This window comes from Rhinopithecus roxellana, chromosome 6, assembly GCF_007565055.1.
Source record: "Rhinopithecus roxellana isolate Shanxi Qingling chromosome 6, ASM756505v1, whole genome shotgun sequence".
NCBI lineage: Eukaryota > Metazoa > Chordata > Mammalia > Primates > Cercopithecidae > Rhinopithecus > Rhinopithecus roxellana.
In genome coordinates this window covers 83,864,845-83,876,936 of record NC_044554.1, presented here as the reverse complement: position 1 = coordinate 83,876,936, position 12,092 = coordinate 83,864,845, and the positions used below count along the sequence as shown (strand labels likewise).

The window sequence follows — 12,092 nt, the reverse complement described above, 5'->3', positions numbered from 1 at the left end:
ATTCTGCATATATGTGAGATCATGTAGCATTTGCCTTTCTGTTGCTAGCTTATTTCACTTAAAATAATGTTCTCCAGGCTCATCCATGTTGTCACAAATGACAGAATTTGCTTCTTTTTTAAGACTGAATAGTATTCTATTATGTACATAGGCCATATTTTCTTTATCCATTCACCCACTGATGAACACTTAGGTTGATTCCATGTCTTGACTATTATGAATGGTGCTGCAATAAACATCAGAGTGTAGGTATTTCTTTAATATACTGATTTCATTTCCTTGGATATATACCAAGTAATGGGATTCCTTGATCATATGGTGGTTTTATTTTTAATTTTTTAAAGAACTTTTATACTATTTTCTATAATGGCTATACTTATTTACATTCTCCACAACAGTGTGGAAGAATTCCTTTTTCTTGACAACCTCCCCAGCATGTGTTATCTTTTGTCTTTTTAATAGTAATTATTCTAACAGATATAAAGTTATATCTCATTGTGGTTTTCATTTGCATTTCTCTGTTGACTATTAATTTAGTATTTTTTTGTGTATCTGCTGGCCATTTGCATGTCTTCTTTAGAGAAATGTCTCTTCAGGTTGTTTGATCATTTTTTAACTGGGTTATTTATAATGTATATAGATATTTTTTATTATTATTATACGTTAACTTCTAGAGTACATGTGCACAATGTGCAGGTTTGTTACATATGTAAAATTTAAAAATTTTTTAAAAGATCAAGTGTGTCTCACAGGTCTACTCAACCAAACCAGAGGACCTCTAGGAAGCTTGTGGTGTGGTTCCCTCTGCCATCTATGCAGAAGCCAAAAAATAGAGAAGAGGTTATTTCAAAACCACCTGGCTTTTGTCTGATGGATGAATATTACTGAAACCTAAGAAAGTTTCACAAAGATTTTTGTGAAAATTGCTTCATCAGGTATAGTGCCAGCACTGTCTAAAAAGACCAGGAAGAATACAAGAAGGAAAGAAGACTATAAAAGATATGAAATAAGCCTTACATCTGGAGGATACAAAATTGTGATGATTTATGTACCTAACAGAGGTCCTCAAAGACATAAAAACAGAAGTCAACAGATGTAAAGGGAGAAATAGGCAATTCTACAATAATAATCAGAAATATCAATACTCAAATTTTATTAACAGATAAAATAATTTACAAGAATATCAACAAGAAAACAAAAGACTTGAACAACCACTACACACAAACTAAATATTACAGATGTCTATAGAACACAATACCTATCACAACAGATGAACATTCTTTTCAAGGGTACGTGGAACTTTCTCCAGAATAGACCATAAAACAAGCCTTAATAAATTGAAAAGAAATTTGTTGTTGTTGTTGTTGTTGTTGTTGTTGTTGTTGTTGTTGTTGTTTGAGATGGAATCTCCCTCTGTTGCCCAGGCTGGAGTGCAGTGGCACAATATAGGCTCACTGCAACCTCCACCTCCGATGGTCAGAAGTTTGAGACCAGCCTGGCCAACATGGTGAAACCCCGTCTCTGCTAAAAATATGAACCCATTCTGGTTTTTTTCAGGTCACAATAAAATGAAATGGGACTTTAATAACAAAAAGGAATTTAGAAACTCACAAATATGTGGAAATCAACACAACCTAAATAAAAAATGAAAGAAATTAAAAGAGAAGTTAAAAAATACTTTGAGATGAATGAAAAATGAAGATACAACATATCAAAACTTACAGCGTTGCTGAAGCAACGCTTAGAGAAAAATTTATAGCAGTAAATGCTTATTATTATAAAAAACAGATCTCAAATTCATAATGCAAACTTCCACCCGAAGACACTGGAAAAGCAGAGCAAACTAAATATAAAGTAAGCAAAAGAAACAAAATAATAAAAATTAGAGCTGAATTTCATGAAATTGAAAAGAGAAAAATCAATAGAACCAAAAGCTGATTCTGTGAAAACATTACAAAAATTGACAACACTTCAGCTAGATTAACCAAGAAAACAGAGAAGACTCAAATTATTAGAAGTGGAAATGAAAGGTGAAACATCACTACAGACTTTTTTTTTTTTTTTTTAGACAGAGTCTTGTTCTCTTGTCCAGGCTAGAGTGCAGTGGCACAATCTAGGCTCACTGCAACCTCCGCCTCCCAGGTCCAAGCAATTCTCTGCCTCAGCCTTCCAAGTAACTGAGATTACAGGCGCCTGCCACCACGCTAAGCTAATTTTTTGTATTTTTAGTGGAGACGGGGTTTCAACATGTTGGCCAGGCTGGTCTTGATCTCCTGACCTCATGATCCACCCAGCTTGGCCTCCCAAAGTGCTGAGATTACAGGCATGAGCCACCGCACCTGGCAAACATCACTGCAGACTTTTAAAAAAATAAAAGAAATTATAACTGATTACTATGAACAACTGTACGCCAATAACATAAAATAGCATATTGACTGAAATGAAATGGACAGATTCCTGGAAAGACACAAAACACTGAAACTGATTTGAAAGAAATATAGACAATCTAATAGCCCTACATCAATTAAACAATTGAATTAATAATAATAATAAAACCTACCCACAAAGAAAAGCCCAAGCCCAGAAGCCTTCACTGGTGAATTCTACAAAACATTTAAAGAAGAGCTAATACCAATTACTCACAAACATGTCCAAAAAATAGAAGAGAAGGGATCACCTCTCAACTCATTCTATGAGGTGAAGATAACCATGATAACAGTACCAGACAAAGACATTGCAAGAAAAGAAAATTGCAGACCAATACCTGCCATAAAGATACAAAAATGTTCAACAAGATACTAGCACAATAAAATCCAGCAATATATGACATGACCAGGTAGAATTTATCCCAGGAATGCAATGTTGTGTTAACTACCAAAAATCAAAAATATACCATATAAATAAATACATAAACAAAAAACATATGATCATCTCACTAGATGCAGAGAAAGCATTTGGCAATATCCAACACCTTTCATGATTAAAAACACTCCACAATTAGGAATAGACAGAAACTTCTTCAACTTCATAAAGGGCATTTATGAAAACCTAGTTACCATTCCACTTAACTCACACAATTCTATAATTAGAAATTCTTCCAACTCTAGAAATAAAATCTGCCCAATTTTAATAATGGACAAAAAAATCTGAATATGGATTTCTCCAAAGAAAATACACAAATGGCCATGAAGCCTATGAAAAGATATTCAACATCATTAACCATCAGTGAAATGTAAACAAAATCCACAATGAGATACACACTAAGGTGTGTGTCACATCCACTAAGGTGTCTATAATCAAAACAGCAGATAATAACAAAGGTTGGGAGAATGTGGAGAAATTAGAACCTTCATATACTAATGGTTGGAATGTAAGGTGTGATCACTTTAGATGACAGGGTAGCAGTTTCACAAATGATTGAAACATAATTCAGCAATTTCACTCCTAGGTATATGTGTAAGAGAAAACATATCCACAAAAAATGTGTATATAAATGTTCATAATAGTATATTTGCAATAGCAAAAAACTGGAAATAACCCCAAATGCCCATCAACTGGTTAATGGACAAACAAAAATGTGATATATTTATACAAAGAAATATTTGGTAACCAAAATAAATTGAGTACTGGCATACTGTAACATGGATGAACCTCAAAAACATTGTGCTGAGTGAAAGAAGCTAGTCACAGAGGGCCACACATACTACGATTCCATGTATATAAATTGTCCAAAATAGGCACATCTATTAGAGATTGAAAGTACATTAGGGGTTGCATATGGCTGAAGGGATGGGGATTTTGAGGAGTGATTGCTAAGTGACACCATTTTTCAGAGTAATGAAAATGGTCTAAGGTTGATTGTGGTGATGAATGCAGAACTCTGAAGAAACCAAAAGCCACTGAATGGTCCTGTTTAAATGAGTGAATTGTGTTGTGTGAATTATATCTCAATAAAACTGTGGGAAAGAAAAAGATATGCTTAACATAATCATTAGGCGAATGCAAATTAAAACCTCAATGAGAAACTACTACACATCTATTTTAATGGCTAAATTGTATGTTTTTCAAATCTGATACTCCTAAGAGCTAAAGAGGAAGTACAGCAATAGCAATTCCTACAGTTGTCAGGAGGATGCAATTTGGGAAACATCATAAAAGGTTATAACATATTTAATTCTAGTTATTTATTCATGAGTTCATGTGCCTGGCGGACTGAAACCTCTAAAGGAAGTCCTTAGATTACCCTCCACATCCCTAGAGCTCAGCTCAGCGATCCTTGCTGAGTTGCTGCTAATAAATATGCCAGGAACTGGATTGAACTGGAGCTTCAGTCACACACCTAGACACCAAATCCAGATTCTGTTCAATCATTAAAGCCTATAAAGGAGGCTGCATACAAATGCTGAAGCCATGATTTGGTCCCAAATGGACAGAGTTTGCATGAAGGCAAAGCCCACATCCGGGGCTTTGTTAAGCCGTGCAAATCCATTACCAGAAGGGTGCCTGCACATAAGAGGCACACCACGCAGGTAGGCCAGATCAGTTTGTGATGAAAGTAAAAGAAGATGAATGGTGGTCATTACTCTAACTGTATACATTGAGAAATTTTTTATATACTAAGTCAAGTCCTAAAGAAAAGATAAATGTGTCCCATAAACACACAGTTGTTTTTTTTCAAGCCAAGATAAAACTCAAAGTTTTTTGCCTCTGACCTGTATTTACTTGCCCTCTCACTATACACTCACATCTCCTCACTAACTTCAGAACCTTGCTATTCAACTTTTAAAACAAGGGATGTCGAATAAGGCTGGTGTCATTGTTCCTCCAGCAGAAATGCAGGAAGCCATTTTGTACTTACAGTAGCCAGGCAGATGTCCTGCAGGCCTGTGGTTCTGCAGCTCTGACTCAGTCCCCAGGGCAACGTGAGATTTCTTGTTGGAATCTTGCAAGAGCATCAAAAACACCTTTTGAAAAAAAAAAACAAAAAAACAGCCAGGTATTATTTTATGTTTCTATACACATCGCATTTCTTTTCTACTGCCTCAATTGCCTAATCTGTTGTGACAACATATGCCAAACACACCCTATATGTTTCACTTAGTCGTCCATTTAATTGACATAACTCTAAGACTACCTAGGTCTCAGCAAAACAGGCTACCCATAGAATGCAAAGATGAATGAAACTTGGCTGTGAACTCCCAGACTCTCACCAGCTAGTGGAAGCTGGTCAAATGCATAGGCAGTGGTAGGCAGGGAGGGGACAGATAGTAACACAGTGTATCCAATTCAACTTATGTTTGTGACTCACTGTACCAGCATCTTAGGAATTCAGAGGTGAATCAGACAATAAAATTGCAGTGCTCAGTTTACTTACAGTAGATGGGATCTCATGCATAAAAATGCCCATTAAATGTGTGCTTTCCATGGGCTATGATATATGATGTCACTAAGGTAGTTAATTAAATAACTTGCTTGAAGTCACTTCTTGGTTAGTAGTGGAGGCAGAAGTCCAACCTCAATTTATTCAAAGCCAAAGACTATGACTAAAGTAGCAAAATTAAGGTGAGAAAGCAGAAGTGTGAGCCAACACAAAGGGAAATGAGGTGAGTTGGAGACATCGAGTCCCTTGAGCTGCACCTGGATCGCTGGCAGGGATTTAAGGAGTGATGGAAAGAGAATCTCTAAAATAAACACTGGGCAATGCACAAGAAGCATAAAAGTCAAGGAGACATAGCCTTGCAGCAGTACAGTCCTAACTGCTGGAGCTCCACTCTTGGCAAGATGTGGGCCAGCTCTGTGTCTGCAGGCATCGGACTGCACCACCCAGAGTGTTGGCCGTCTTGTTGTATTAATAAAACAGAGATGATGATCGCAGTATCTAACGTTGAGTAGATGATGGCTATAAAGTGCCAGGCATAGACGCTGGAAGCATGCAGTAAGTCTTCTGTTATTCATGTGGTTAGCCAAGGTTTCCTGAACATCCTCTGTGGGCCATGTACCAAGCTAGGCACTGTGCATTGCCACTCTCTCCCTTGGCATCATCTGTGCAGGAGCTTCCATCACCCCTTCCTCTGCACATATCCATAGAGATATTGCTCCCTGGCCCTGGCCCCTCTCCAAGTGACTCTTGCTGGGCCAGTGTCACTGTCCATCCAATTGGTACCTCCCACCCAATGCACTGGGTAGTGAAGTCCAATACCTGCATACACAGATGTCAGCCCACACTGAGCACCCTGCCTCACTTTTGATTTCTCTACACAACCTCACCATTCTGATTCCTCTAAATAAGCAAAAAGGCATTGGCTGTCTCTAGATGTTCCTGAGGTGCTCCCAACCACAGAGAAAGATGGGTGAAAGCACCAGAAAGAAGAAGCCACGAGCAAGCAAGCCTTCAGGAGAGGCATGCAATATCTCTGCACGTGGTTAATTAGCAAAATCCTACTGAGCAAAATCTGCAAGCATAGCACTAGTGAAAGGTCAGATGCAGCTACCTTCATGTGAAAGATAACCCTTTGTTGATTCCCAGTAAGACTCCAAGGAAAAACTGCAAACCTCACTACTGTTGCAAATAATAACATGAAGAATAATGATAAATAACATTTCTGAGTGTGCGTCAGTCATGTGACCTTGGACAAATTATTTTACCACTCTATAACTTAGTTTCCTCACATGATAAATGGTAATAAATAAGACATATTATAGGATTGTTGCAAGCAGTAAATGCATTTATGTATAAAGTTATAAAAACGATGCCTGACATGTAGCATGCTGGCAATGTCTGGTCTTAACAGTAGCTAGATATGGATGAGTAAGTGTAGTAGGGTGTATGTGCTATGTTTCATCATGTAATTCTCAGATCAATCTGATGAGACAAGTACTATTATCCTCACTTAAGATGAGGGCATTGAGGCTTAGTGCAGTAAGTCTTCACCTAGTGCATTTATAGGGAATGAAAGAGGAAACAATAGAAATAGTGAAAATCAAGACTTATTCACTGACTAAAGATTTTCCTTTACATCTTATTCTAAATAGAATTTTCATTTAATGGTCACGTTTAACTATGATTATATGAAGCATACCTTGATAACTAAGGAATTATTGATAACACTATTCATCTGTCCTTTTAAAATTTTCCTTTTCTAACCCCTCTCATAAAAGGCCATAGTTGCATGTGGTGGGGTGGAGGATGTGTGGGTGTGTGTGTGAGTGGGTGTGTGCAAACATGTGTGAATCTGTATGCACATGTTTGAATGCACACATTTGTGTGGGTGTGTGTTGGAGGAGGAAACAGAATAAGGACAGAGTTTTTGCCCTCAGTGATCTCACAGATCAGCAGGAAATACAATCAATTATGGTATGGCACTAAGTATCTGGGTACAATGTGTCTGAAAATTCTGGAACGTTGCCTGTGAATAGTGAAAGGCAAGCCTAAGACAATCAGAATTTTATGAGTGCCATCAAGTAGCAGCTTACCTTAACTACAGGCACGCCGTCCAGGAGGTTCTGAGAATTTGACAAAATGTCAAAGTAGCCCAGTTAACAGAGAGGGCCAATAAAGGTTACTCTTTCCAAAAGCAATATGACATTGATCACTGTAATCAAACATTTGGAGTCTTGATGGTAGACTTTGCCTTTGTTATTTTGCACTATAATTCTCACGCTGAATCACACAGTTAGACAACAATTGTAAAACTCCCCTTGGCAAGTATTTCAGGTAACCCTAGCATTCAGAATAGAACATTACCTAGGGATTTAATGAAAGAAAACTTATAAGAAGGCTCCTAACATTTCACTGACTTCTGGACATAGTATTTCCACATTATATCATTTTACAGTAAGTCCTCACTCAGCATCATCGGTAAGTTACTGGTCACAATGGCAACTTTAAGCAAAAGGACATACAGCAGGTCCTCAAACAATGTCATCTCATTCAATGCCATTTTGCTATAACGTTGATGAGGGAAAAAAATTGTTTTGCTTAAATTTTTAGTTTCCAGGAACCCATTAACAATGCTAACTGAGGTCTCACTGTATTCCTTCTTATCTGATACATACTTTCCAGCAATATTTAAATCACTATTTCTACTGAAAGGCATTCTTTGGTTTTTTTTAAAGTAATTCAAATAAAGAAACTTAAACTCTGTTTCATCTCAACAATTATGAGGAGATGCAAAATACTGCAAAAATATTCTCACTGAGATTATAAAAGTCCTGGTCAAAACATATAAACAATCCTCCAAAAGAGATAGAAATAAAGGTTAAGCAACTGCACAGGAAGTTATCTGAATGCAGGCTAAACATCTGATGTCCTGGCTACACTTTCCAGTTTAAGAAGAATGCTGCGTTTGTGCATTTAGTATGGAATGACATTATTTATACATACGTCTTCCTCCTCTTTTGGTGGTATTTTCCATCATTGTAACTGAACATAGGCCATAGGCCAATTCAAATGGACCAAATAAGATCTACACCTTCCGACTTTCATACAAAAGAAGTAGAATATTGTTTTCAATCTTATCTAATGTTTTGAATTTCACTGAAATTACAAGCTTCTCAAGTCAAAGGAAAATCAAGTTGGTCAAACTACTCATTAATTTTTGGGTAAATTCATTACACAAAGTAAATAAGAATAAAATAAGAAATGATGAAATTAAGTCTCAAGGACACTAACTAGCATGAAAGTAATTTAAAATGCAACAAAAATATGGCTTTAAAAGCAAGGCCTATGGCGTATCTATTCTTTCTTTTCAAGGGACAGTAAATTCAAAAAAGTTTTGGGATTCTTCATTTGAGGATCTACGTCTCCTTAATTTAAAAGAGCTTCGAGGTCTAGGCATTTATGACAGCCCAGTGTCATCTCTATACTGATTGTGCTATCAATCCCTCAGCCATGAATCCTATGCCCCATCCTTTTGGGTTCTCTGTTTAAAGGGTATTGTCAAGCAGCATGAGACCCCAGATATGATCTACACTTAAAGTGTCAGTTTGATGGATTGTGTCCTGGAGATGGTCAGTGCAAGGTACTTTTTTGCTTAGATGCTAGAGAAATTTATGAAGCTCACCAAATTTTTGTAAGACAAGGACAATGGAACCCAGCTGAGTGATGACTTGAGCAGAGCAAGTATTTCCAAACTTGACCTACATGTAACATAAGATGTACTCTTTCCGTTTCCCCAAAGCAATTGTTTTTTAAAGAAGCAGAAGATGAAAACACATGGACAACTCAGATGACAAGAAACACTAGAGGTACTAGCAATTGCTCTCTAAATATGGGACCTTGGGCAGGGCTGTCCCCTGACATGCTAACACAATGCATGCAGCAAGATTTGTTATTTTACAGGAGCTTGTATGATTTCCTATCACTGCTGTAACAAATTACCACAAATGTGGTGGCTTAAGACAATGTATTTAGTATCTTACAGTTCTGGGGGTCAGAAGCCTGATATAGGCCTTATTGGGCTAAAATCAAGAGAGAATACACTCCCTGGACTTTCCCAGCTTCTAGTGGCTGCCAATATTGTTTGGCCAATGGCCCCAGCCTCCATCTTTAAAGTTCATCTCTCCAACTGCTGCCTCATCATAACATCACCTTCATCCTCTCTGACTTCCTCAATCCCCCTTAGATGTATCCTTTTGATTACATCAAGTCCACCCAGATAATTTGAGGTATCTCCTGTCACAGTCCCATATGGGTAACATTTACAGGCTTCAGTGATAAGGACGTGGACATCGCTGGGGGACCATTATCTAGCCTATCCTAGAACTATCACACCGCCAACACACCTTTGAAACAGGGGCTGTTGATTTGAGGTGTCCCTGGAGACTACAGAATAGTAGAAGTTGGAAAGTAGTGTAGAAAATTTTGGAGTCCAATACAAAATGAAAAAAAATCCAGTTTCTGATTTTTGGTCAACTCATTATCTTTTTGGTCTCTTAGTCTCTCAGTTTGCTTATTCGTACAAGGGGAAGATTAAAAGACATAAGTTATAAAAGGTCAATTATAGTTCACACTCAGGCTCTGTGACATCCTACAAGACCTTGTTTTAAACAGAATGCAAAGAGTGGGTCACAGCACTCCAGTGGAAGGGCTGATAGCACAGTCAGTGTTTACAAGACACCAGGCTGTCTGCATAAATGCTTAGACCCTGAGGCTGCTCTGAGGTAAGAGGACCTTAGCCCCCAAATGAAGAATCCTCAAAATATTGAATGTATTGTTCTTTAGGAAAAAAAAAGAAAACAACAACAACAAACAGGATGTCACATAAAAGAAAAAGGAAACAACTTCTCAAAAATTACCTGTTTCTTTCTATTCCTTCTTCCCTCTTTCTTCCTTCTTTCCTTTCCCTTTTTTTTTTTTTTTTTTTTTTTTTTTTTTTGTAAGGAAGACACCGGTTTAGGGTTTGGGGCCAACACAAAGTGGCAGCTGGCGTGGGGCAGGTTCCCACAAGAGGGCATGTGACCAGAGCAGCAAGCAGCGTGGAGGCCTTGGAAGATGAGCTGCACACAGGAGGACTGAGGGAAAAGGTAGCATAGGAATGAGTAATTCGAGTTTCTTGGTATCAGAGAAGGACGGTACCAGTAAGGCAAGAGGAAACACTAAATGAATGCTACGTAATTGGATTGGAATTGGAGATGCCATGTGGAGTTGAACTCCTAGTTTTCTATTTATGGGCAGAAAGAGAAGCAAAAATAGAGGTGGATCTTTTACTTTATCCATGAGGGAACCTCAGAGCAGCAACACCCCAGCCATCATGAGTATATTGAGCAGCCAGGATTTCTTGGAGAAATGGCTGATTCTAGAGCCAGGGCTGGGAAAGAATGGTAATCCTAGAATCTTGTAGAAAGGTAATCTTGTTTTGTCAGGAAGCAGGAAAATGCTCAAAGAGTAGGAGGCATGAGTTAAAAGGCACAAAACCAGCGTGAAGGACCTCCCACTGGCTCAACTTGGTATGACATGAGCCTCAAAGTAAATAATGACTCTACTGAATTGTAACTCATTGAGTAGAATAGGATGCTATGAGTGGCTCCTGATATAAATAGGTCAATGGAGTAAAGAGAGAATTCTTTCTTACTGGACAATGCCCACTAAAACACATAGAAGGAATGATGGAATTAGAAAAATTACCACTTGGCAAGTGCCATAGTAATAATTTTTAATTCTGGCAATGAACATTAGAAGATGCTGAAACAGGTGGGTGAGAAAAGTGGAATTTAGAGAGTCTCAAAATATATCCTCAAGAAAAAAAAAGAGAGAGAAAAGGAAATTAACTTAAGAGTGGGAAAGCCTGGCAGATACCACTTTCCACTTTACCTGGGATAAAATATCACCCCACTAGCCATGGCGCAGATCAGCCTTGTGCAGCAGGCAGCTAGGAGCAGTAGGACACAGCATCACCCCTGGAGTATGCCAGCTAAAAATGCATAACCTGACCAATCACAGCAAAATAGGGCAAACTCACATTGAGGCTCATTGTGCAAAATACGTGCTCTGGACTCTTCAAAAATAGTGAGGTCATGAAAGTCAAGGAAACTGAGGAATCCTTGCAGACTGACAGTGACTAAAGAGGCACACAGCTGAGTGCAGCTGGTGATCCTGGACTGGATCTTTTTGCTCTTAGGGACATGAGGGGCACAACTGAAACTTAAATGGGCAAAGATTGTACAGGAATTCTTTTTTCTTAAAAATCGTTCTTAAAAAAAAAGTCAAAAAACAAAAAGATCAAGCCCTACATCTGAGGCCCAGGCTTGACCTCTTAATGCTGCGTAGGATGGGGCAGCCGAGTTCATGCACCCGAGGAACTAGCATCCAGAACCTCCTTGGCAAAGGTACAAAGGGAACCCACTAATCGTATTTAGCAAGCTGGAAGGAAAGAAACTTCCCATCTCAGGCAGGCTCACCAACCTTTCTAAAACATTACTAAAAACTTCAAAATTATTTTTAAAAAATACACTGCAAAAATTTACTCTGTTTGCATTATGCCAGAAAGTTTTGTCTTGGCTTCAGAGATTGCTGCAAGTATATTCCATAGGCAAAGCTAAGTCTTCTAGCTCTCTATGGTCCCATTCCACACAAAGTAAACATTGTAACTTGC

The 12,092-nt window shown here is 38.1% G+C and overlaps 1 protein-coding gene across 1 annotated transcript in view; it reads right to left on the bottom strand.

The window, feature by feature from the left end:
* ABCA13 (ATP binding cassette subfamily A member 13) overlaps window positions 1–12,092 on the bottom strand; it is a 520,700-nt gene that overhangs the window by 235,388 nt on the left and 273,220 nt on the right. The window contains exon 42 of the mRNA XM_010374424.2: window positions 4,859–4,964. Within this exon, the coding sequence (XP_010372726.2) occupies window positions 4,859–4,964 (106 nt within the window). The remainder of the gene's footprint in view (window positions 1–4,858; window positions 4,965–12,092) is intronic.